Source organism: Mesoplodon bidens (genome assembly GCF_964165515.1).
Source record: "Mesoplodon bidens genome assembly, chromosome: 14".
Lineage (NCBI taxonomy): Eukaryota > Metazoa > Chordata > Mammalia > Artiodactyla > Ziphiidae > Mesoplodon > Mesoplodon bidens.
This window is the reverse complement of record NC_138170.1, coordinates 84,373,288-84,397,868: the sequence shown is the minus strand read 5'-3', so window position 1 is coordinate 84,397,868 and position 24,581 is coordinate 84,373,288. Positions and strand designations below refer to the sequence as shown.

Below are 24,581 nucleotides of genomic sequence, written 5' to 3'. Positions count from 1 at the left end.
TTTCAAGAGTTTATTTATTTAAATGCCATATATTGTTTGGTTTGGGGCAGTTTATAGCTTAAATATAATGCCATGTGATACAAAAGTCAGTATGTGGAGCAATAAAATTAATTTGGATTTCTGAGACTTTGAGCGTCTTCTGAAAACATTTTCCAGTGGGAATCTTGAGAGAAACTGGCAGTTATTTGGGTTACAAGAAAATGAACTTTCTATGACATTGAATTTAAAAACGCAGCTGGGTAAATATTCCTACATAATAATTTTAACTGTGTTATTTCTTCCGAACTTTAGCTTAGTCAAAGATTTTTTTTTCCTTTGCATAATAATGAACCCAACTCGACTTAGGTTAAAAAAATATCTCAAACCCATCACTTTAAAACATTTTTCTAGCATTACATTCAAAGCAGCAAAAAACACAAAAAGAACTCGGACTTAATAGGACCAGAGACCGGTCTGAATGAAATGTTAAAATGTTAGGGCTAATAAAATACAGCTATTGATTATAGCTGGTCACTGAGCAAATTCTGAGACAGGATCAGTGAGTAACTTTCAATGTACTCTCTCCCTTTGAAATTCATTTTCAAATGAGGATGGTGACTGGACTAAAACTGACAGTTGCCATGATTTTCTGACAACCTTTAGTTACTAAAAAGTCCTATGGTTAAAGTTTCAAACACTGTCTTCCTGTGAACTTTGCATGTCTCATCTTATATCAGAGCCTTGATTTCAATCTGAGTTTCCCCACTCCTCCAGCCAGGTCCTTGGGAAGCAGGAAGCCAGGAGGGAGGCTGTGAGGTGCTTTCTGAGCACCTACTCTCCCAACTGGAAGAGCCCCAAGGCTGGGAACAAACAAGCTTCCAGGGAAGGTCCATCGCCCTTGCCTGCATGCCCCCCCACTGGACTACACACGAGCTCCTATTTGAGCACCGACCACACCACGCTGCAGGCGTTTGTTTATATATCCAGGGCAGTGAGAATGGACCAGTATAAGTGGGGATGCTGGGCCCTCCACAGTGTGCTTCTCAAAGGACAGTTGTGTTTAAGAAAAAAAAACATCTTTATGTGGCACATATATACAATGGAATATTACTCAGCCATAAAAAGAAACAAAATTGAGTTATTTGTAGTGAGGTGCATGGACCTAGAATCTGTCATACAGAGTGAAGTAAGTCAGAAAGAGAAAAACAAATACGGTATGCTAACACATATGTATGGAATCTAAAAAAAAAATGATTCTGAAGAACTTAGGGGCAGGACAGGAATAAAGACGCAGACGTAGAGAATGGACTTGAGGACACGGGGAGGGGAAAGGGTAAGCTGGGACGAAGTGAGAGAGTGGCATGGACATATATACACTACCAAACGTAAAACAGATAGCTAGTGGGAAGCAGCCGCATAGCACAGGGAGATCAGCTCGGTGCTTTGTGACCACCTAGAGGGGTGGGATGGCGGGGTGGGAGGGAGATGCAAGAGGGAGGAGATATGGGGATATATGAATGCATATGGCTGATTCACTTTGTTGTACAACAGAAACTAACACAGTATTGTGAAGCAATTATACTCCAATAAAGATGTTAAAAAAAAAGGAAAGAAAAACATCTTTTAAAAGAGTCTTGGGCTTTTTGATAAGTAGAGCTATTAGGGAACTGCTTCATTAATCTATTATGAATATACCTTTGGGAGATGGGAGTGAAGATGAGTTTCTTCTAGTGTGCCAGAAAATACACTGCTTGCCTTGTGTGAAAATATATACAAATATGTGTATATATAAATATTAGATACAGTATTTATAATAGTTATAATATATCATATGATATAATGTATCTAATGTATAGTATAAGATATATATGTAATATATAGATAGATAGACAGACATAGATATGTATGTACAAACACATCCTGGAAAGAAAACCTCTGCTGTTGCCTGGTGTGGATTTTCCTGTTGATTGCATCCCATCTTGTACATCCAGCTGGCAGACTCCAGCAGCAGGGTGATGATGTAGAATTCTAATAGACGTCTGAGAGAGGAGCCCAGGCTGTGCCCATAGGGGCATGTGTGCCGGCAGCACGACGGAAGGGTGTTCTGAGCTCGCAGATCCGTGGGGCAGAGTGTTTGCCCTCTACGTCTCCCACAGGGAGTCTCTCCCATAGGGATGGGCGGTGCCATAAGGACGCAGGTCGCACAGTTGAAGTCGTTACCATGGAAACCCTAACTAGGTCTCCTCTGCTGTGCGCTGCATGATATAATTGGGCCTTTCATGAAAAGCACCCCCCTCCCCCCCGCTGGCAGCCACGCGTGCCATCTAAGAGGAGTGGACGGAAGATGGCGCTCTGCCGTGAGACGCAGGCAGAGATTCTGCTGGTCCCCTCCTGATGTCACAGCCTCCTCAGAGCAGAAGCGCGGAGTGGTGGGAACCGGAAGGGTCTAAACTGGACAGTGTTGTCCCTTTAGGGGCAACAGCACTGAACACCTTGTCAAGTCGGCAGGGAAACAGACCCCGCTGAGGACATACCTGCTCGTGTTCTGCTGTTGGCAGGCTGAGCGCGCACATGCCGCAGCACTGCCCTCGGGGGCCGGGCACATAGGGGCCCCGTGATGTAGGTGCGGCAAACCCTGACTCACCCACCAGCACACCAGCACTGGAGGCAGAGCTCTTAGAGAAATTCCAGATGGTGGAGGGGGAGGGCCGCCTGCTAAAAGGCACAGGACCCTGGGGCAGCGGCCGTTGGCGTCTCCCCTGGTGCCCCAGGCCGCCTCTGCATCTCTTCCTCTGCCTTCCTCCTGCCTCCTCAGCCCAGGGGCCTGCAGGCCACTGCCCCACATACGTGCGTTTTCCCAGAAAACCACCACCTCGGATTGGACAGCCAGAGACAGTCTTAGAAAAGCCAGCGCTCTCAGCTCACCGTGACAAGAGCGAATTTTACTCCTTCACACATTATTAGGGGCATCAGGCAGATTTTACCTTATTATAAAGAAAAACAATTAAAAAGTATCACATTTTCCTGAATGCAGGTGTTCCTTTGTATTAGTAAGTCTTCTAAAGCTTCTGCCAGGCCTACCAATTTGATACTTCTGTGCTGTTGAGTAATTCACCTTTTAAAAAAAGTTAGATTAGATTAGGAGTTGGCCAGCCATGGCCAGCGGGTCAAATTAGTACGGCCCCTGGCTTGGGGTCATAAATCAAGTTTTCTTGGGACACTCATTCACGGATCGACACAGACGCCTTTCTGCTACCACAGCAGAGCTGAGGAGCTGGATGGAGACCTCATGGCCCTCAAAGACTGAAATACCTACTGTGAGCCCCCGGATTGGATGGTGAGATGGGTTTTAGTCCAGTTGTACCTGACAGGAGCTCATTCATGGCAGGCTGAATCCACATTTGATCGGGGAGCATGGCAAACACTCGGGTGGCCTGTTGAGGTGAGGCCCGGGTGCCTGCAGCTCATGACAGCCCCAGCCTGTTGGAGGTCCCAGTGCCTACAAATCCTGTCTCTGATGTGGGTGAACCCACCCACCCTGGCCATCGCTGGTCATGTGGCCGAGAAGCCTGCAAGGGCCTTTCACTGCTTCCAAGTTCCCAGCACAATGCAGTCCATTCCTTCTCAAGAGCGGCCCGCAGTGGCTGACTTGGAGGCCTTTGAACACACCCTGGAATCCTTTGGCCTCCCTCGCGGCGTTTTGGCCTTGCATCAGCATCCGTGTGGGTTCCTGCCCAGCTCTCCCTCCCGCTGGCCTGCATTGAGAGTCCAGTCACACTGGACAAAGGGTCCAAGGAACCAGTAAGCAGGCTCACGTGAAGGACAGCTCGGGACCGTTATTTAAAGAAATGCGAGATATGAAAGCAGATGTGAAGGAATGGGAGGGTTGTGGTGTTTTTCAAAATCCACTTCCTGACTGATTTCATCAAATCAGGCTTCTTAGTGACATGGGCTCCACTTCAGAGGGAAAGCCAGCTGTTGAAGAGTGAATTTCATACAGGCCTTAGCTCAGGGCTTAGATTTGAACTTGGGAGGGAGACAGTCATAAGTCAGAGGTCTGACCTTTGGTGAGAAGAAGAATCAGCCATCTCCCTTCCCTCTTTTCCTTCCATCCTTAACCAATATTTTGGGATGCCCGATGCACGCCCCACACTGGGCTAGGTTGTGAGGCTACGAGCCTGGAGGACGGGCCTGACTGCACGAAGCTATGTCCCAGGGCAGGTGGGCAGAGAGCAGGAGTGGTCCCTGGACCACGAGGCTTCCAGGGTGTAGGGGATCCTGAGCCACGAGGACTCTGGTGGTAGTTGGGGATCTGCTGTCCCCCACGTGGGTGGAGTGGGAAGTGGGGAGTGGCTGGGGGGGGAGGTAGAGCCAGATGGGTCCCGGATCGTGAAGGGGATGTTATATCTGACCTTGATTTCCTTTTCTCCCTTAAATACGTGAAGTCCGTGTCCATCAGTCCGAAGCCCCGCCAGATCCTTGGTCCTGCGGAGTTTGACTTGTCCGTTTTTATTCCCTGTGCCAGAGGTGCTCCTGGACCCCTGTCGGACTTGGTGCCCGGCGTCCACCTGCCAGGCTGTGTGCCAGCTCCAGGAGATGGGGCTGCAGACCCCGCAGCTGGTACAGTGCAAAGCCTGCGACACGGAATTCTGCTCCGCCTGCAAAGCCAGCTGGCACCCTGGCCAGGGCTGCCCAGAGACCATGCCCATCACCTTCCTTCCCGGGGAGACCAGGTATGCTCGGGGCACAGACTGCAGGCCGGGAGAAGGAATCAGGCTTCTCCCTCAATGTGCCTCTGGGGAGGACAGGGCTGCACCCCGGTCAGTCTCCACGTATGCTCTTCTCTTGGGTCTCATTCAGACCTGGATTTGTTTATTATTAATTTTTGAGAACTGATTATGTGCCTGGCACTGTGCCAGCCTCTGGAAATATAAAGTTGCATAAGAAACAGCATACACTCTGCCCATCCAGGAAGGCAAACATATGAACAGTCAGTTACTATGCAGGGTCTTAAGTCCTGTGATACCTGAAGTTTTGCCAAGACGCCACTGTGCTGCAGATGATCCTAAATGGGGGTGCAGGAGCAGAAAAGAGGGGGGCAGTGGTTAGAAACACCAGAAGGATCGCCAAATACAGGCTCCTGGTGCTTGAGGCCAAGGGGGCCACATGTGCCTGAAATGGGGGCCTTGGCAGGAAGGATGCGGTAAACCACTATAGCGGTTTTGCCCTCCCGTCCCCCGCCAGACCCTCAGCCGGGACGGCCAGGTGGACACCACAGCATCACTCTGTGTACCTTGAAATTTAGTAGCCTGAAGCATAGAAACTGATAGTATTCAGCTGTTTTGTCCTCCAGTATCTGCAGTGGCATCTGGTTCAATCAGGTAGAGATGGCCCAGCGCTGGTTGAGGCCACTTCCTGGTAGAGTAAATCTCACCATCCACCCGAAGGTGTCACCAGCCTGTCTTCCTCTGTCCCCATCTGCCGCCCCCGCCCCTCTCCCCACAGCTCGACCTGCCCAAGGACCCTCGTGGCGACGCCGGACACACCCCTGTCCCCTGCCGCCTGCACCTCTGCGCTGTGCCTGGAATGTCCCTTCTCCGCCCTCCTGCTCTCCCTGGGGACTCCTTGCCACCCTCGAGGACATGGCTCATGTCCCCTCTTTTGTCAAGATTCCCAGTTCCCAGGGCAGGGTTGGAGACCCACCCTCTGTGTCCCCCGTGGAGATTGTCTGCATTGATGAGAACACCAGCCCTGTTGGCTGTTAGTTCATCTGTTGATGTGACCAGTCCCTCCAGTAGGCTGAGCTCTTGTGTGTGTTTGGGCGTTGTCACCCCAAATCTCGGCATACAGCAGGCGCCGAAACACTAGAACGATCACTTAACTTACACTTAGGGTCTTGATCCTTCATAATTTTGCGAGAAGAGCCACACTGCGAGTGTGACAGATTACACATAACCGGGAAAGCTGGATTTCCGGGCTGGGGAAGAGGCAGGTAGAGGGCAGGCGGGGCTGTGCCCTCGTGAAGCAGTCGGGTGACTGTTTAAGAGAAGGCCCTGCTTAGTGAGTGAGGGGCTCCTCCCTTCCAAGGACCAGCAAAACCCGGAGTCAGGAAGAGCCGGTGTCCTGCTCTTGGGAGGGATGGAGAAGGGATCCATAAAACCTTCTTAAGGTGGAGGGTGGTGGGTGTTGAGTGCCTGACGACTTAGTATTTCTTCATCTGTGGTGTTCTGGTCTCATGGAGGTTATTGCCCAAAGACCGCAATCATGTCACGATGGCACGACGTACGTGTATATTAAATCATCCGTGATATACCTTAGAAAGAACGAGAACAAACAAAATGAAAAAAAAAATCAGGTTGTGCAACCTAAGAAACTGACACAAGGGCAATTTGAATAAGAACTCACAAATCTCATTTTGTGAAAATATATAAAACAAAGATTTTACCCAAAAAATCTGACTTTCTGGCTTATCCAGCCACGTGGAACTACATCCCCACCAGGAGACAGGTGTCTGGAGCTGGACAGCAACCCCTTTTTATCTGGGGTTTCTGGCATCTTTACTTTGCCACAGTCCTCACCACTCCCTCTTGTCTCCCTGGTCCCTGGGCGGACTGTCAACTACCATTTATAATTGAGGACACACTCGGTTATTTTCATATAACAGACTTTTTTTCCTTTAAGTTAAATCTTCCTTTAACCCCCATTCCCACCCACCACCTGACGAGCCCCACTCATTTATGTTGTGTGTTTGCCCCTTAAAGACATTAGACCACGTAAATTGTGATGAAACTGTCAAAAGACTCCTACCTGCCTTCACAAGTTTGGGTGTATAGTAGTAGTTGTTACTAATAATCATTTTAAATATAATTCAGGTACCAGAAAATGTTTGAAAACTTTTGTCCATACCATATAATTTCCATGCCGCAATGCACCAGAACTTACATATTTTAACTGTTTCCGCTTGAAAAGTCTCCCTGAGAGGTGCTCTCCACGAACGTGGCCTCTGTTCATGGCATTTCCTTCAAAATTAGTTTATGAGTCACATGAGAAAATTGGTTTCATTATTTTAAGGTCACACCTGGCTTTCAAACCAAAACAATGTTTTCTAACCTGATAGTCAACCTTAATCGTGGGACTTGGTACCTCCTGACTTTTGGCCTTTGTTAGAAATCAAGCTCATTCCAGAAGGAGGCAGCTAGCATCTGTGCATGGCTGGTCCCTGCCCGTCCCCATGGAGGCACCTGCACATGTTATGACAGCCCTGCTTCATTGTAAATCACATTCTGTGCGGCCAGGCTGGTCTGCAGTTTGCTGTTAAATTAGAGATGAATTTGAGCTACAGTTGTATTATCTTTCAGTAATAGTATTACTAACAACTAGCATTTATTGAGTGATTACTATACACGTGCTGGGTTCTATGTGCTCAGCACAGAGAAACTCTTTACATCTTCATCACCCACTCTGAGACGGATGCAGTTTGCCTCATGTCTGCAGACATGCAGACTGATAGTATGTACACAGCCCAGCCAGGGCTTGCATGTCTGTCTCCAGACCCCCTGACTACGAGGACATACTGCTTCCTTCCAGGTCGTCTTACCTGGTCACCTTGTACTAGTGAATGAAACAAGAACCTATTAAGGTGGAACACGTGCCCCACGGTGTAGGAGCCTCAAGCTTAGGAAAACCCTGAGACTGCAATTGTTTGGAAGCTCACTTAACCTCAGACAACCGTGTAAAGTGATGACATAATTAAGGCTGGCATTCACTATGATGCTTGTGGAAGATCCTTCAGCCAAAATTTACTCAGGATTGGGCTTCCCTGGTGGCTCAGTGGTTGAGAGTCCACCTGCTGATGCAGGGGACACAGGTTCGTGCCCCGGTCCGGGAAGATCCCTCATGCCGTGGAGCAGCTGGGCCCGTGAGCCATGACCAATGAGCCTGCGCGTCCGGAGCCTGTGCTCCGCAATGGGAGAGGCTGCAACAGTGAGAGGCCCGTGTTCCGGAAAAAAAAAAAAAAAAAAGAACTTACTCGGGATGCCAGAATTTGCTCTCTTGTAGTGAATTTATACTCATGAATGCTTTAGGCTCTGAAAAGGCTGCTCATCCCAATGGGAAATCATTTTTCTCCTGGTGACGTTGAGTAGCTGCAGTGAGTTCAAACAGTACGTGCCCCATAATCAGTGGTAACTGCCCTTGACAGCTTCTTTTTCCAGATGATTCCACATTTTTAGCTGTCTTTTAAGATGAATAGCATGGGATGGACATCATTCTACAGTCAACCTAAAAAGATACCTAGGCTGTCTTTTTATGAGCAGCATAGAATCATTGATGCCGTTTACTGGGCACGTCACACAGGCCTGCACTGCCCTGTGCCCTTCACACTTGCGTAACCCCATCTGTCACACTCACACTGACCAGAAGGCTGGGCCTCAGAGAGGTTGCCACCCAGCCTGTGTGCAGAAGAGCTGCACTTGACCCCAGGCTTAAATGCCACCATGCTCACCCCTGCGGGCCTGCTCAGACCTCTCAGGAAAACAATTTTGTACAGACACGCCAAGTAGATCTTAATAAGCAATTAGTGTGTGTGTGTGTGTTTTAATGTGTTTTTTTTCTGATAATGGCAAAGAGCATACCATGTGTTATCAACCCTTAGGAAAGCATACAATTATATGAATAAGGACATAAAATTTGACCGTAATCCCATTATTCAGAGACCTCCATTGTAAGCCTTTTGCCCTATTTTCTTTGCTTTGTCTGTGCACATCTAAATTCAGACATGTGCTGATCTTGCTCTTTCTTTTCCCTAAGTCAAGCTGGCTGCTTCACAGCTGTTTTTTTTTTTTTTTTGCGGTACGTGGGCCTCTCACTGCCCTGGCCTCTCCCGTTGCAGAGCACGGGCTCCGGACACGCAGGCTCAGCGGCCATGGCTCACGGGCCCAGCCGCTCTGCGGCATGTGGGATCTTCCTGGACCGGGGCACGAACCCTTGTCCCCTGCATCGGCAGGAGGACTCTCAACCACTGCGCCACCAGGGAAGCCCTGCTTCGCAGTTTTTTGGTGATTGTTTTCCAGAGTTCCAGTCTCTTTGGTTTCAACATATTTCACAGGTGACCTCAGTGCTTCTAGGTGAGCTAGTGCTTCCAGGGTTAACCTGTGCTGGCAGGTGTCTCCCGGCCCTCTGGCCCTCTGAGCACAGCCCTGATGCAGCTTCTCCCTCAGCAGCTCCACTTTCCAACTGGAGGAGGACGACGCGCCCATCAAACGCTGCCCCAAGTGCAAGGTCTACATCGAGCGGGATGAGGGGTGCGCACAGATGATGTGTAAGAACTGCAAGCACGCCTTCTGCTGGTACTGCCTCGAGTCCCTGGATGTGAGTACGCGGCGGGGGCTTTGTGGGTCAGGCTGAAGCCGCAGGCGTGCGCCAGCTGCTTCACTGAAGTTACACTGTCAGGCGTTTTCTCTGTGCGTATTTATGGTAGTATGAGCTCCCTGGATGCAGTGGTATCAAAAGATGGGAGTTTGTGCAGGAGCTCTGGGAGCGAAGGGTCAGCCCAGGCTGGGGTTCAGCCTGGGTGTTAAAGGGGTGGGTAGGATCTCAGCGTCTCCCTACATAGGGGAGCTGAAACTACAGACGTTGATCTCTCCGTGTTGGATGCTGGATATCTGAGATCAGCGCCGGTGTCGTCAGGTTCTGGACCCTCTTTCTGGTGTACAGACGGCCGCCTTTGCTGTGGCCTCACCTGGCAGAGAGAGGGAGCTCTGGACTCTCTTCCTCTTCCTATAAGGACGTGAATCCCGTCACAGGGCCGCAGCCTCATGACCTCCTTTGAACCTAAACACCTCCCAGCAGCCCCACCTCCAAACACCATCCCACTGCAGGTCAGGGCTTCAACACAGGAATTTTGGGGAAGGCAAACAGTCCATAGCAGGGGCCATTCCCAGAATAGCAAGGATGATGGAGGCAGGGGACCGCAGATGCTGGGCGCGGGGCAGTTACTTTAGTGATGCTCGTGTCACCTGCAGGGCAGAAGAACATACAGACCCTCTGCCGTCTGGCAGAATGGAAGTTTCTGGCCTCATATGGCCACCATCTCCCCAGTGTACCCTGCGCTGTCTCTGCTGTTCAGAATGATGTCTGAAGCATTATAAAGTCTTTAGGGCCTTCAGAGGCTTTATGTGTATAGTTTCTTTATATATCATATATATATTTATATATATAGTCTAAATATATGGTCTCTATATATCATATATAGGCTATATATAGTCTCCCTGTATTATACATAATATATATATGTAATTTGCATTTTACTGTATTTCTTTTTTTTTGCAAACTGATTATTAAATTATGTTATATTATCTAAAGTCTGGCCTGCAATTTGCAATTCCTTATCAACTTTTCCTAAAGGGGAAAGGAAATGAAATGCCAGTTTTAACCTCATGTTATCAAATCTCCTGGTAGACTTTTGGGGGGAAGTATTAGAAATGGACAGACACAGATTTCCAGAGGGAGCACTGCTTCTGCTGTGACCTCCCCTGCTACCCGGACCTCTCCGAGGTCTGTCCCCTTTGAGCCCAAGGCTGTTCTCTCTGTGCTCTGGTCTCTGGAGAGACACCCTCTCTTTCCGTCTGTGTGTCCATCTGACTTGGCTCTAAAGCACAGTCCCCGCCGGCCAGTGGCCCCGTTGTGTCCTGGCTCTGCACGGACCAGGGACAGAGGCAGCACAGGGCAATTTCCTGCTTGAAAGTCAGGGTCCTCGGGGCCAAGGTTGGCCTGTTTTCCTCTGTAGATGATGAGCTGCTGAAAAGTGACCCTGTGACCACAGAAAACAGACCCTGAGGACAGGGGGTCGACTCTGCAGCGGTCAATCAAGGACAGTAGCCGTGATTTAGGGCAAGTGTGTGAACGTGTGTCTGGAAGCAGCAGAGCTTCTGAGACGGAGGAGGGGCTTACACGTCCCCATTCCCTCCTCTCGGGAATTTACCTCTCTGAGCACTGGCTCCTGGGCACGTACCCCTCCCGGAGTTATCGGTCATCTTAGGGTGATTCCTTCCATCCTCGTCCTCTCCCCTGCCCCCGCCAGGCCCCGCCCTCAGCCGTGAGGCCCAGGACCGCACTGCTTCTCTGCTGCCCCTGCAGGCCCAACATTTACCACTTACAGACAGAAGGGACCCGCTCGCCTTCTATCGTTTTTGGAGGTGGTGGTAAATGGTCCCTGTTTATGAAGTGATGCTTATGTGGGCTGAAGGTGAGCCTATCTGTGACTTGGGCTACACAGCTCTGTTGTTTCCTACGGGCACTCATTCTGTGAGAGGTGGAATGATTATTATTTCCTGACTTTAAGAAGCAGTCCAGGGAGGTTAACCATCTTTCCCCAAAGCACCGAAGGAATGAGGAGTGGACTCGGCATCCATTCTCTGATCTTTCAGACCCTAAGACCCAACAGCTTGGGTACGACCAGTCCCTGTCAGCCAGAGTAGGACAGGGAGTCTCAAACCTTCCGTGGTGGAGCCGCTCTGAGGAATTCATTGTTATCTGCGGGCATCTAGTCCACCGTGCTCTCCTTCGCCAGCACCATTGTTTCTGCTTCCACCCAGAAGCTTGATGAGGCTCCTCTGAACAATGTAAGGGAAACGTTCACTCTCACCACACACCTAGGTTCCTGGCAGGCCCTGCGGTGGTTATACCCAAGGGCTTAATCCAGGAACTTAAAGTCACAATGAAATCACTTGTATGTTGTAAAAGCATCTCGGAGTGCTTTTGTTCGGGAGAAGGCTTTTGTTTTGCTCAGGAAGCATATGCCCTGAGTGTTGGCAACTCAACTCCGCGTGGAGGCCTGGGCTGCCAGGACGTCGCTGGCAAAATCCGTGACCTTGAGGGGCTGCTGACCTCCCAACTGAGAAGCCCCTAGTAGCACCAGGTCCTCGTGAGCAGTGCTACAAGACGGCTGGTGTGGAGTCCCCAGCAGCCCCTCCGGGGCAGGTCACTGGGCCTGGGGTGGGAGTGGGGTGTGGGCACAGCTATGGAGAGTTAGCTGACCAGGCAGAGGGCAGAATGTGGGAGACGGGTCACCTCCAGAGGACAGGACGTGGTCAGGAAGGATGTGGGCTGTACGTGGTCTGTGTCAGGCCGAGGCGGGGAATGTGACCAGGTCTCCGTGCTGAGCTAGAGCTGGACCTCTGGCACGGGGGCTAGGGCCCCCCAAGCACTGGTCGAACAGCAGCTTGATGAGGGCCACGTGGGGCATCTGTGACCTGGGTACCCCCCCACCCCCACCCCCGACCCGGAGTCAGGATCCGCGTTTCCCCAGGCGGCCCCGGGGACTGTAACGTGCAGCAGGGTTTGTCCAGCGCTGCCAGGCGAGAGCCCTGAAGACTTTTCAACTGGGTCACGCAGAGCAGCTCAGCTTGCGTTTCAGAAAACAAATCCAAAGGCTGTTAGGCGTCTACAGAGCAAGGCTGTGAGAGGCAGCCTGGGAAAATGAGGCTTAAAGTGGGAGGTTAATCTCCGTGGTGTGTGGGTGAAAGAACGCAGAATTAGGAGTTCGAGGAACAGAGGGTCTCCGTGGACAGAAGTCATCAGAAATGGCCCCAGAGAGGACAAGCTCCAGCCAGAAGAGGCATGTGTTCATCCACGCCTGTGCTTCCTTGGACAGATGAGGGTTTAGGACAGGGGGTGAGTCAGGGGGTGGCAGTCTGGGCCCTCGCTACAACCCCCCAAAAGCCAGGATTTCCTGATGCTCCAGCCTGTGTTCCGGCTCCACAAGGCCGGCCTATAAAATCACCAGACTGGAGGCCGGCGGCTCTCAGGGTGAGAGGGGGGCTCCCTGGGAGGACCACCCAGCGGGGCCGCTAAGGGCCAAAGGACACTGCCGCCACCGGCTCTGCCCGGCCCTCGCAGGACTGACTGATTTCCCGTCTCAGACACGCTGGGCCTTGTGCTTATTTCCCCTTTTCTCAAAAAGAGGCTCTGTTTACAGCCTCCGTTAAGTGAACAAACAGCATCAGCCTCTCTTTTGTGCTGTTTACTGAGCTGGTCCTTTTTATGGACAATAGGAGAGAAAATGGCACCTCCTGTACATGGAGAAGCAGAGGGTTTTGTCCAAGAAAACACACTCCTGTACCTCGGTCACTGCTTGCTGAGGTTTGGGGGCCATGCACCGAGCCGGGGATGTGGTGACAGAGGCTGACATCAGCTCAGGGTCCTGGCTCCAAGAACCTGACGGTCTGGTGAAGATTGTCTCAGGGGAAGGTGATTGGAGCTGGAGGCGGGGTGTGAGGATGCCTGGAGGTGACGGGGTGGGCAGGACGTTCCCTCGAGCTCTCTCTCACTTCTAGACAGTCTGAGGAACTGTTAGGAGGAGGGTGGGTCTCCTCCTGAGTACTGAGAACATTTTCTTGGTCTGAGCTGAGAGGAAGCACTTTCAGGGCGAGGAGGATGGACCAGACGTAAAGGAAGTCATTGCATCCTAGAATAATCCTGCCAGGGTGGCGGGAAGATGCACAGGCAGAGACTCATGGGGCGTAAAGCACAGCCAGGGCTGGGGGCAGCTCGTGGGGCAGCAGGGGACTCTGACCTACTTGTTCAGAAGTCCTGCATCAGCAGAGTCCCTGAGCCCGAGGGGTGGGGGCCAGGCTGCGGCAGAGACCGAAGCTGGAGCAGGGCTCCCTCTAGTGGCCCGTGAGCAGTCTGTCGGGGACGCTCCACGGGGGACGGAGGGCCTGGGGACTCACAGGGACCTGGGCTGGCAGCAGCCCCCTCTGGGTGTACGTTCTCCCTCTGCTGTCATCCTCGTTCTCTCACATCCCCAGTTAGAGCTGAAAAAAAAGAAACTGGGACCAGGCAGGACTCATTCACTGAACAGAGAGGACTGTCCCACCCACCCCTGTTCTTTCCCTTCCTTCTCAGGATGACTTCCTTCTGATCCATTATGATAAAGGGCCCTGCAGGAACAAGCTGGGTCATTCCAGGGCATCTGTCATCTGGCATCGGACACAGGTAGGAGGCCGCTCACCTCGAACTCTGACCTCTGGGGGGAGAGGGGGAGAGAGAGTGTGTGTGTACACGTGTGTGGGGTATCCAGGAGACTTGCCAGTTGGTCAAAGGTCTGTTATATAGAAAAACAGCTAGTAAATGGGGTTCCTGCCTGCATTTTTCCTGGACTAAGATTATGCTTTCAGTAGGCCTGGAATAAATATGCACCACACTTTGCCCATGATGATTCTTCAACCTCAGGCTTTCGATTGCTTGCACCTACTCTTGACCTTGGTAATGACCCACTGTGCTTAGTCAATCCTTGCATGGCCTTTAGTGGAAGAGCTTTCCATAGAGGCTCCCAGGTGAGCAAGTTAGTCACAGAGAAGGGTAAGAGGGAAAGAATGGAAAGGTCCCTGGGTGGTGAGGTCTGTGCAGCTGGTGCAGTTATTCATACTTTCAACACATATTTATTTCCTGTTGTGTGCCTGGCAGTATTCTAGGAGCTGGGACTACTCCAGTGAATAAGATAGATGCGTCCTTCTCTGATGGAACCCACATTCCATGTAGGGACAGATAATGTGTATATATATGATGTGAATTCAGCTATAGGGGAGGTGTGATTGGGGAGGGGTCTTTGAGATGGTGTGGCTGGGAAGGCTTGTTGGAGGCGTTGCTTATGACTGAGCACTGAGTTTTGGGGAGCTGGCCATGGGAGTAGGTGGGACAAGGCAGAGGGGACAGTGCAGGCAGGGGGGACGGAGATGGGCTGATGGGTGGAACTACGGCATAAAGGTCCATGGGGACAGCAGGAGGCAGCAGTGGTCAGAGATGATCAGAGTTGACCCCATGGGCTTTGCAGGCTGAGGTGCGATCTTCGGGGTGCGCTCTGGGCGCGGGGGGAGCCCACCGAGGGGAGCTGCAGGCAGGACTCAGGTGTGCGCCAGCTCCTGGGTGCGGGGAAGAGCCTTGATGGGCTCCGACCATTACCACATTGTCGGCATTTCTCAGCACAGCCTTGAAGCAGGCGGTCTGGGAGATGCAGGAACCGAGACTCAGGCAGTTTTGTGGGAATAGAAAGAGACCCCCTGCAAGTGTGCTTCTTCAGTGATCCTCACTGCAGCCCACGTGGCGGGGCTGATGAGTCCACAGGCGGCCGGACAGTCGACGGTCCTGGCTTTGCAGGCCATAAGGTCTCTGTTGCAACTATCAGCTTTGCCTGGTAGGGAAGCAGCTGCCGCAGACAGTATGTCAACAAAGGCCCGTGGCTGCATTCCAGGAAAACGCTTTAAACAATCAGGTGGCAGCATTGACTGTGGCAAAGGTTGCACAATTCTGAGTGCACTAAAAACCATCAAACTGTGCATTAAATAGGTGAGTCGTGAGGTATGTGAGTTATAGCTCCATAAAGTTGTAAGCACCAAACTAAACAAAACGGACTGTGGACCAGATCTGGCCCGAGGGGCCAGTCTGCCGACCTCGGCGTGGAGAGTGGATTTTCACTGCGTTTTATTTCGTCCTCCTGGCCAGTACGGCCAGCTCCAGTGCTCGTCCTGCCACCTCTGCTGTGTAAAAAAATCACCCCAAACAACAGAAATAGACTCCCTCACGGTTCTAGAGCCCAGGAGTCTGGAGTCGAGGTGTGGGCAGGGCTCCCTCAGAAACCTGTAGGAGGGCCCCGCCTGCCTCTTCTGGCCCCTGGTGGTTCCCTGCAGGCCTAGCTCCCAGGTGCGCCTCTCCAGTACTTCATCTTTCTCTGTGCTCATCTGTCTCTGTGTCCAAACTTCCCTTTGGATGAAGACAGCAGTCGTAATGGCTCAGGGCCCATCCTGGTAATGACATTTTAACTTGATTCCCTCTGTAAAGGCCCTCTTTCTGCATAAGGAGCTGTCTCTCCACGTGGCCTGAGCACCCTTAGAGCGTGGCAAGCTTCCCAGGAGAGCGTGAGAGCTGTGGAGACCGTGTCACCCTGTCCAACAACAAGGCTAGGCTGGGCGCTCACACCTCAGCCTTCGTGCCTGCTTATGCTCGGGAGTGAGTCACGTGTTCCTGGGGTCCTGGGACAGTTGTGGTTCCTGGTAACGGTCATTTAGAGAATGGGCCCTTGAGAAATGCAGAAGCCTGGACGGGGGTCCGTAGCCTCCCGTGTTGTTGAGGAAGGAGCCTGCGGGCACCTCCCACCAGCGTCTCTCAGCATCGTCAGTCGGCACCTGCCAGGGGCACCTGCTGAGTGCCAGCTCTCAGTCACCCCTGCAGCCACATGGACAGAGGAAGCCCCCCCCCCGGCCGATCACAAGCCCCTCTCGGCGCTGGTGGAATTGAACAAAGGCACTCGGGGTGCAGGGGTCTCTTCCTTGGGGTGTGAGAAACCCTGGAGACACGCAGGGCTGTAGACAGATGTCCACACGTTAGTGTTGGATTTGGGGTAAACAATAAAATATGAGTGAGCAGTGTCAAAAGGAAAGTAAGGGAGTCACGAAAACTAGCAAAGTGTGTGACATATAAACCAGAAACGAAGGCCAGAGGCTTGGGAATTAGCGAGGGACATGGTGTGCAGTGGAAGAGCCCCACCCAGAGCAGACATTCGTGTACGATCCCAAGACCAATTCGCTCTTAAGCCTTCAGTTTTCATAGTTAGAACCACCTCCCAGCACGAGATACAGCATCTCCATTACTGAAAGGAACTTTCACTCTCGTAATTTGCTTTTAGAGGTAAAGCATCCATGTGGAAGCTGAGAAAGTCCTCATTTCCCTTGTGAGTCTCCTGGCTTTCCATCCGACTGGTGGCCTCCATTCCCTTACCCCTCAAACGGGCTTCTGGCTCAGGGCATGTCCATCATCTGCTTCGTCAATTATCCGCAAGTGGCGTTTCACTTTGCATTGCTCACCAAGTCTCTTAAGCAGAAATGCAGGCTTGATTATCTTCCATCAATTTACTCCAGAAAATTGCATTCAGTGTCTCCCTAGCGCCCGGAAGTCGTAGTAGGCGCTGATGTCCAGGTGCTCTGGGACGGTGGGCAGGCCCCCATTCCATAGCCCCACTCTGGATCTCTCTCTGCAGCCCCTCCCCTCTTTCTCCTCATCACTCACTGGCCTTCGGGACGGAAGCCCCCCAGCGGCGCTGTGTCCCTCTCCCTGGCCCTGCTGTGGCCCCGCTGTCGTCCTGGTCCTCCTCACCCTCCCCTCTCTCTCCCTGTCCTGTCCATGCCCAGCCCTGCACGTCCTAATGCTGCCCCCTTCCCTGACCACACTGAGGGGTCACAGCCCAGGCCTTCCACCTGCCCTCGCGAACATCTCTGGAAACACGCTTGTTGTGAGGCGCCCCTTGCCTTTCCCAGTGCTGTTCCAGCAATCAGCCATCATGCGTAAGAGACAAGGGCGGCATTTCTTTCTCAGTCAAGTAAATCTTCTTCCTTAGGAGGCCAGCACCTGACAAGGGGGAGTCTCACCCACACTGGCTCTTCCTTTTCTTCTGAGCAGGAGACCCATCTCGCTGTAAAGAGAGAGCTCACTTTTAGCCCGAGGGTGGCATTTCACACGCGGCTGATTGCTGATGTCTGTGGTCACATATGGTGGAGGTGTCCTCACTCAGACCTGAGGCCGGGCTACAGGGCAGGGGCCTCGCACAGTGACCTGTTCTGAGGGTATTTTTCACTACGCTCAGGAAAATATACACACGTTGTGTCTTGTACTTGAACTAGACGCCCAGTCCTCTCTGTCTTAAGTACTGGGGCCTTTGGAATCACTCTTTGGCCATAGATTTTGCATTGGTGAAATGAGAAAATTGGACTGGATTATTATCCAGGGTCAACCGTGGTTTCATTATTCTACGTTTATAGGGAGGTGGGACCAGCGCTTGTGACCACGGCAGGGAGGGGACGTCGTGTCAGCCCTCTGTGTGCATTCCTAGAGCCCACGGCCCCCCAGGACTGCAAGGCTATGTCTGCCTCACTTCAGTTTCCGTCCTGGCGGCCCCATCGAACTCCCAGCTTCGTGCCTACCTGGCTGCCAGCCGTCTCCACTTGGACGTCTAACGGTACATTTCAGCTAGAACAGGCGTGAACAGAAGTTTAGATTTTCCCTCAAGATCGCCTCCTTCTCCAGGTCTCCCTCATTGCGGGAAGTGCACCCCCAGCTTCTGTATCTTCTGAACAAAAGACCTGGGCCGCCCCCAGGGATCCCACTCCCCCCAGCACCCCTCCACTCCGGCCACATCACCTCCTTCCTGCTCCCCGAACGCTACTCCCAGGCTCACTGCACGGGGAACCGTCCTCACGTTCCCTGCTGGGGTCCTTCTCCTGCAGACAGCAGCTTGGCGGTCCCATCCTCAGAGACGGCTTCCCGTCTCTCCCTTATCAGGCCCCCATCTCCACCTGCCTGACCCCTGCGGGACCTGCCGCCTCTCCTGGGGCTGTTTTCAGTGTCCTGACTCTGTTTTGGGGCAGAAGTTTTTCATTATTTGTGTCCACCTCCTCCTCCCAACAGGAGAACCCATTCTCTCAGAGGACAAAAGCAGACCCTATAACCCTCTCGCGCTCTATCCAATCCAGAACGGCAAATATTCATGAAGCAGAGAAAAGAGGGGCTCTGTGGTGGGGCGAGGAGGACTGCGGTGGGAGCAGTCGGTAAACGTTCCATGTAGACGACACAGCTGCCACCGGCCCCCTTAGCTCGTCTGTCCCCCGCCTCAAAACACACACAGGGCCAGCGCAGTGAGAATATTCAACAACTGGCCATGGGGCGGCCAGGGGCAGGCCGACTTTGTAGGGTTGGTCGCTTTCTGTGGCGTCAGCACCCCCTGGATGGCTGTTTCCAGTTGCCAAGGTGATGCCATTGGATGGAGAACTGGAAGGAGACATGGGAGCAGCCCCCACAGACCCCAGCGCAGCCCTCGGCCAGTGGCCCAGCCTCTGGGCATTCAGGCCTGGGCGCGGCAGACACCCGGGCTATGTCCAATGCCAAGTTTCAGTGAATTAAATGTGTCCCGTTCATCTCACCATCTCTTTGACTTGGGTTAGTGTTCCCAAGCCCTGGAGTGGTTTTGTCACAGAACTCTGTGGGAAGAGGATTCAGAAACTACTAGATTCCATTGAACTGGCTCATCCTGTAAGCACATATTGGACGTTTGTTAAGGCAGTGCCACCAGGCTGTGCGCAGGGGCTTATGATGGTCGCACAAACTGTGTTCTGCTCTGAATGAGTGTACCTCTGGAGAAGCTGTCTGACCGGTTAGCCACTCCTTTAAATCAGGGTTTGCCGTATGAATGATCCTCGTTTCACCGTGATTCCTTCTTCATCCTGTCTTCCTACAGTATATCATTTCTGCCTGACACGTACTTGTAAGATGCTCACGAAGTGATTATTTTTGTTGTGAGGTATTTGCTTCCTGTCTCATTATTTATTGTTGGCCGACTTCCCTCTGACAATATCTGTATCCTCTCATCACCAGCTGGGACCCACTGGGTAACATCGCTTGTTCAGTGGCATGCAAAGAAAGAGACAAGATAGCCTGAGTGAAAATGAAGATGGTGTCTTATTGACCAAGAATGTCAGCATTTGGTGAAGGACTTTGGTGTGTTATTGGTGCAAGAGTCCCTGGCTCCCTAGAGACTGAGAAAGTGTCCCAGGTGGTTGAGGTTATTCAAGGTGCCCTGCAGATCAGTGACGCCTTCCTGGGGGGTTTTATGTATTCTGAAATATCTGTGTGCGTGATTTTAACAGAGCATGATCTGAATCCACACCGCGTAATTCCACCGTTGACATTATGTTCAGACAAATGGACTCAGCCAGTCGGCAGAAAACACAGATTCTTAGCATAAGCACAATCTCATTTAGAAACAACATGGTGTGTGTGTGTGTGTGTGTGTGTGTGTGCGTGTGTGAGATGATTTTCCAGCAAAATCTAAGAGTGTACTTTCATTCACACTGCTGTGATGCTGCAGCGTAGCATCATACTTCAGAGCTGATACTAGCTCTTGGAGATCTTTTACTTCATCTGCTTATTTTATAATTGAGAAAACTGAAGCCCAGAGAGGTGAACACACCGAGTCAGGATTAGAACCGTGAGCCCAAGGGGTTCATGTATTTATCGCTCTGAACACTAGGTGGCGGACGAACTCCACCTTCGGATTCCGATTCTGGGCTCTAGCAGCTGGTGGAGGGGACCAGTTAAAGAACAACCCCCCTTGCTTCTTTGTCCAGCCTCATTGCCTGATTTGAATGACAGTATGTCTACATTTGAGGTTTATTTCCTTCGGCATTTACTCATACCTAGGGGTAAACATATGTTTTTTTAAAAAAAATCAAAATTCGTAGCAGTAAATGTTGGGCTTTAAACACCAGGAATAACACAGGTCTGGTCACCCCCTAATGCACCATGCCTGTGCCTTTCTGTTCTCCCACCTGGAATGCCTTGTCCCACTCATTTTTACCACCCACGTCCTCATAATCCTTATAATCTCAACCACTTCCCATTGCATGCAAAGTCTCCTGCCCCTGGCTAATGTAGGTATCTGGCTCCTGGGCTCCCTTTACACCCTGGAACCCAATGGCAGTTTTTGTAAAATGTATTAATATCAGTTGTAGTCATGGTCTCTTTCCACCAGACTGGGTGGTCCTTGAGAGCCAATATCTAATGTGCCTCTGTGTTTGCCACACCTAATACAGCGTTTGACTCAGAGGAAGCTTGTTGGTTAACTGGATGTATAATTGGATGGATGTTTGGATATTTAGATGGAAGGAGGGAAGGGAAGAGAAGGGAAAGGAAGAAAAAAAGGGAAAAAGGGAAGGTGGAGTGAAAGGAAGGAAGTGAAGGGAAGGAAATATAGATAGATGGATGGATGGATAGGTGAGTGGATGCTGGATAGATGGATGCTGGATGGATGATGAGTGGATGAATAAATGGATTGATGGATGAATGGATGGATGATAAAGGTGGTAGATGAGGGAAGCATGCATGAATGGATGGACGAGTAGATGGAGAGATGAAAGATGTATGGAAAGATGGGTGGATGTTGTGTGTATAATAGATGGATGGATTGCTGGATAGGTGGATGGATATACGTGGGTGGATGATGGATGCGTGGATGAATGGATGGATGGATAGATGGGTGGATAGAGGTGGGTGGATGGATGTATGGATGAATGGATGGATGGGTGGATACAGATGGATGGATGGATGGATAGGTGGGTGGATATAGGTGGGTAGATGATGGATGCATGGATAAATGGATGGATGGATGGATGGGTGGATAGAGGTGAGTGGATGGATGGATGGATAGGTGGGTGGATACAGATGGATGGATGGATGGGTAGATGGGTGGATAGAGGTGGGTGGATGGATGTGTGGATGAATGGATGGATGGGTGGATACAGACGGATGGATGGATGGATAGATGGGTGGATAGAGGTGGGTGGATGGATGGATGGGTAGATGGATGGATGGGTGGATAGAGGTGGGTGGATGATGGATGCGTGGACGGCTGTGTGGTCTACACTTGAACTCTCGAACCTACAGATCAGCCGACTTACCCTCTGCTCCTCTGTTTCCTTCCTGCAGGTTGTGGGCATTTTTGCTGGATTTGGGCTTCTGCTCTTGGTGGCCTCGCCTTTCCTGCTCCTGGCCACTCCGTTTGTACTTTGCTGCAAGTGCAAGTGCAGTAAAGGCGACGACGACCCCCTACCCACCTAGAGGAGGGCATGATGCTGGAACAAGACCCCACCTCTGGAAAGCGTGGTTCTCTCCTATCCCCACCCCACCGTCCCCCTCTCACTAAACATGTTTCTTGCCTTATGTGCCCCATTGAGCTTCACAGTGTCACGCCGGGTGCCGTGATTTCAGGGACTCATATCAGATCGTTGGCGGAGGCCCCAGGTGCAGTCACCCCGGCGTGGGGGAGGCAAGGCTGGCATGGGTGGGGCACGTCCCACAGAGGCTGTCTCTGCAGACTTGACGAGGGAGCTGCTGTATGGACCACCAGGTGGTGGTAGACTAGGGACGTCTGGTGTTGCTTAGGAGACCTTCTCTCGCAGAAATGTTGTCCGTCTCCTCCTTGGCTTCAAGCTGGCGCCACGTTGCTGAGAGAAGAAGTCTTTTAAGGATCGCATCTCACTTCAGACAGAATCCAAGTGTTCTGATTGAGAAAAGCACTCTGTTTATGACAACTCTTTTTATTACTAATGGCATTTAGTAAAATTCTTTATAGAAGGTGTTTTTTTTTTTTTTTTTCCAAATGAGTAGTGAAAAATCAACAAGGTGCATTGAAACCATCCTATGCCTTTTCTTGAAATGTGCATTTTAAGAAGTTATGGTTAAATGACCTTTCTGGCTCGGCCACTTTTCAGGAGATTTAGAAAGCCTTATGCGCTCTTTGTGTTTTTCTTGAAACTTGTGGAGACTTTTTGGATGCTGTAAGCTGTGTACTGTTATCAACATGTTTCCTGTGTCATTGCATTTCTTTGAAAACACTGATGCATTTGAAAGGACATGTTCATCCTTAGGTTTGCCTTTTGTTTTTCTCTCTCTAGTGATTCAGCTCAGCTCACAGGGCTCCTCTCTTTTCACCCAAGTATCGGTAAATATTTTTTCATGTCTTCAGAAACCAAATGTTTTACTTGGAAATAGTTCTGCTGCGAATCCCTGTGGTTTGGCCGTAGCCTTAGTCTCCTCAAGCAGACAAAACCAAGCAAATAGTGACATCGATGCCTAGAAGGGGGCCCTCCTATCAGGGCTGGGGGACTCCCAGGGGCTGGGGGAGAAGCTTCCGGATGTTCACAGTTTTTGCAATGACTAAGTTAATTTGGAGAAATCATCTTAGTTCCAATTCCTGTTGCTTACCCTGCTGAAAAAAATCTTCCATTTCACTTAGTCATTTTGATTGGTCTTTTACAGGCTGTGTGTGTTGATTATCATGGCAGCAGGATGCCTGGATCAGTAAGACACACGGAACTCCATCAATTGCCTTTGGACAGTGTGTTCTTTACAGAAAGTTGACTTTAATAATGGCTTTTAAAGAGCAAACTGATTGCATCCAACTTGGGACTTCTAGACATAGTAGAAAGGCAAATGTTGTAGATTCATCATGGTGGAACTTTTTAAAAACTTACTAAGCATTCCACAAAGGAGTAAAATGAAAATGAAACCTGACTTTTATCTCAGATGTTTGCTTGTGGCAAGCACATTTGTAAAGTGTGGTGGTGTTTTATATCCTTGACTTCTGCATTTGTGTACCTGTCTCAGGTCCTGCTTTACCTTCCCATAGAGAAATGTCTTTACTTCTTAACGTTTCATCAGTTCGGAGAAACAGGCTCACCTCACTCTTCCTCTCTAGTATTGATTTCCTTTTTGAAACCGAAGCCATTTAGGAACCCAGTCTGTGTCAAAATTACATGCAAAAAATCCTCCTTATAATTGCAATTTGAAAACTCAGTAACAATAAGAACATGCCTGGGACCATCTTTTTGGATGAAGCCTGGGCACCAGGTCTCTGTAGCTTGAGATGTTTTGATCGGCCCTGGAGGTAGAATAGCTTTTCTGGAGAGAGTGACAACTCCAGGAGGCCTGAAGATGAGGTTGGTGGCCCAGGCGTGAGACGGCATCATGATTTGTGAGTGCGCTTTAAAATTCGTATGGAATACAGCAGGCTCGTGGCCCATGTCCAGTGGTCCACGGAACAGGCCTTCATCATCCCAGGTCATCCTGCCTGTGCTCGCTACTGCCCATTGCACAGAGAGGTCCATACAGTAGTACCCCCTCCTTTGGGGTGGGAACCAGAGGCTTTGGAAAGGTTGCATTCCCTGGGTCAGCGCTCAGGTCCCTTTATTCCTAGCAAGTCGGGCTGTCTTGTCTCTCCTAGAAGAGTTCGTGGGCAAATCATGCACATCCAGAGCATCAGCCATCCCTGTGCCTTTACCTCTGCTCATAGCACATGGTTTGACCCAGGTAGGGAACACCGGAGATTCTGGGGCAGGCCGGGGCCAAAGTAGCACCTACTTACTCCGAGTTTTTGCGTCAAGCATGCCTCAGAGTGCTCAGTCTGATTCAGTAAAAACAAAACTAAAACTGGGGCTTCCCTGGTGGTGCAGTGGTTGAGAGTCCGCCTGCTGATTCAGGGGACACAGGTTCGTGCCCCGGTCCAGGAGGGTCCCACATGCCGCGGAGCGGCTGGGCCCATGAGCCATGGCCGCTGAGCCTGCGCGTCCGGAGCCTGTGCTCTGCAACGGGAGAGACCACAACAGTGAGAGGCCCGCGTACCGCAAAAAAAAAAAAAAAAAAAAAAAAAAACCTAAAACTGTCTATTCCCTAGAAAGATACCAGCGGGATCGCACTGAGATCCTTACATAGACTTGCGTCGCCCCCATCTGACTCCTTTTCTTTCAGGGAGGAACGCCATCCCATAGTTTGGGGATGCAGTATGAACCAGGCTTGATGTCAGATGTAAACAGGATGTGGGAAGGTGGCCCGCGGTTTGGGTTTTGACCTTTCCATCCCCTCCCAGTAAAACCTGGGGATTCGATGCTTAGGAGGTGGTCTTAATTAAAAATGACACTTTTACAGGTGGTTTTCCTGCTGACTCTCTGGAAGCACACGTCTGTTTATTCATTTAGAGGCCTTTAAATCTGGGGAGGAGGGGT

General features: G+C 50.9%; 1 protein-coding gene across 10 annotated transcripts in view; it reads left to right on the top strand.

Moving 5' to 3' along the window:
• RNF144A (ring finger protein 144A) overlaps nt 1-24,286 on the top strand; it is a 114,616-nt gene extending 90,330 nt beyond the window's left edge. For 8 of the 10 annotated variants that reach the window (XM_081254563.1, XM_081254568.1, XM_081254559.1 and 5 more), the window contains 4 exons: nt 4,505-4,712; nt 9,198-9,348; nt 13,885-13,974; nt 21,508-24,286. In XM_081254563.1, coding sequence (XP_081110689.1) covers nt 4,505-4,712; nt 9,198-9,348; nt 13,885-13,974; nt 21,508-21,639 — 581 coding nt within the window. In that variant the 3' untranslated portion in view covers nt 21,640-24,286. The remainder of the gene's footprint in view (nt 1-4,504; nt 4,713-9,197; nt 9,349-13,884; nt 13,975-21,507) is intronic. The other 2 variants (XM_081254560.1, XM_081254567.1) reach the window with 1 other exon arrangement.
• Nucleotides 24,287-24,581: the final 295 nt, after the last annotated feature.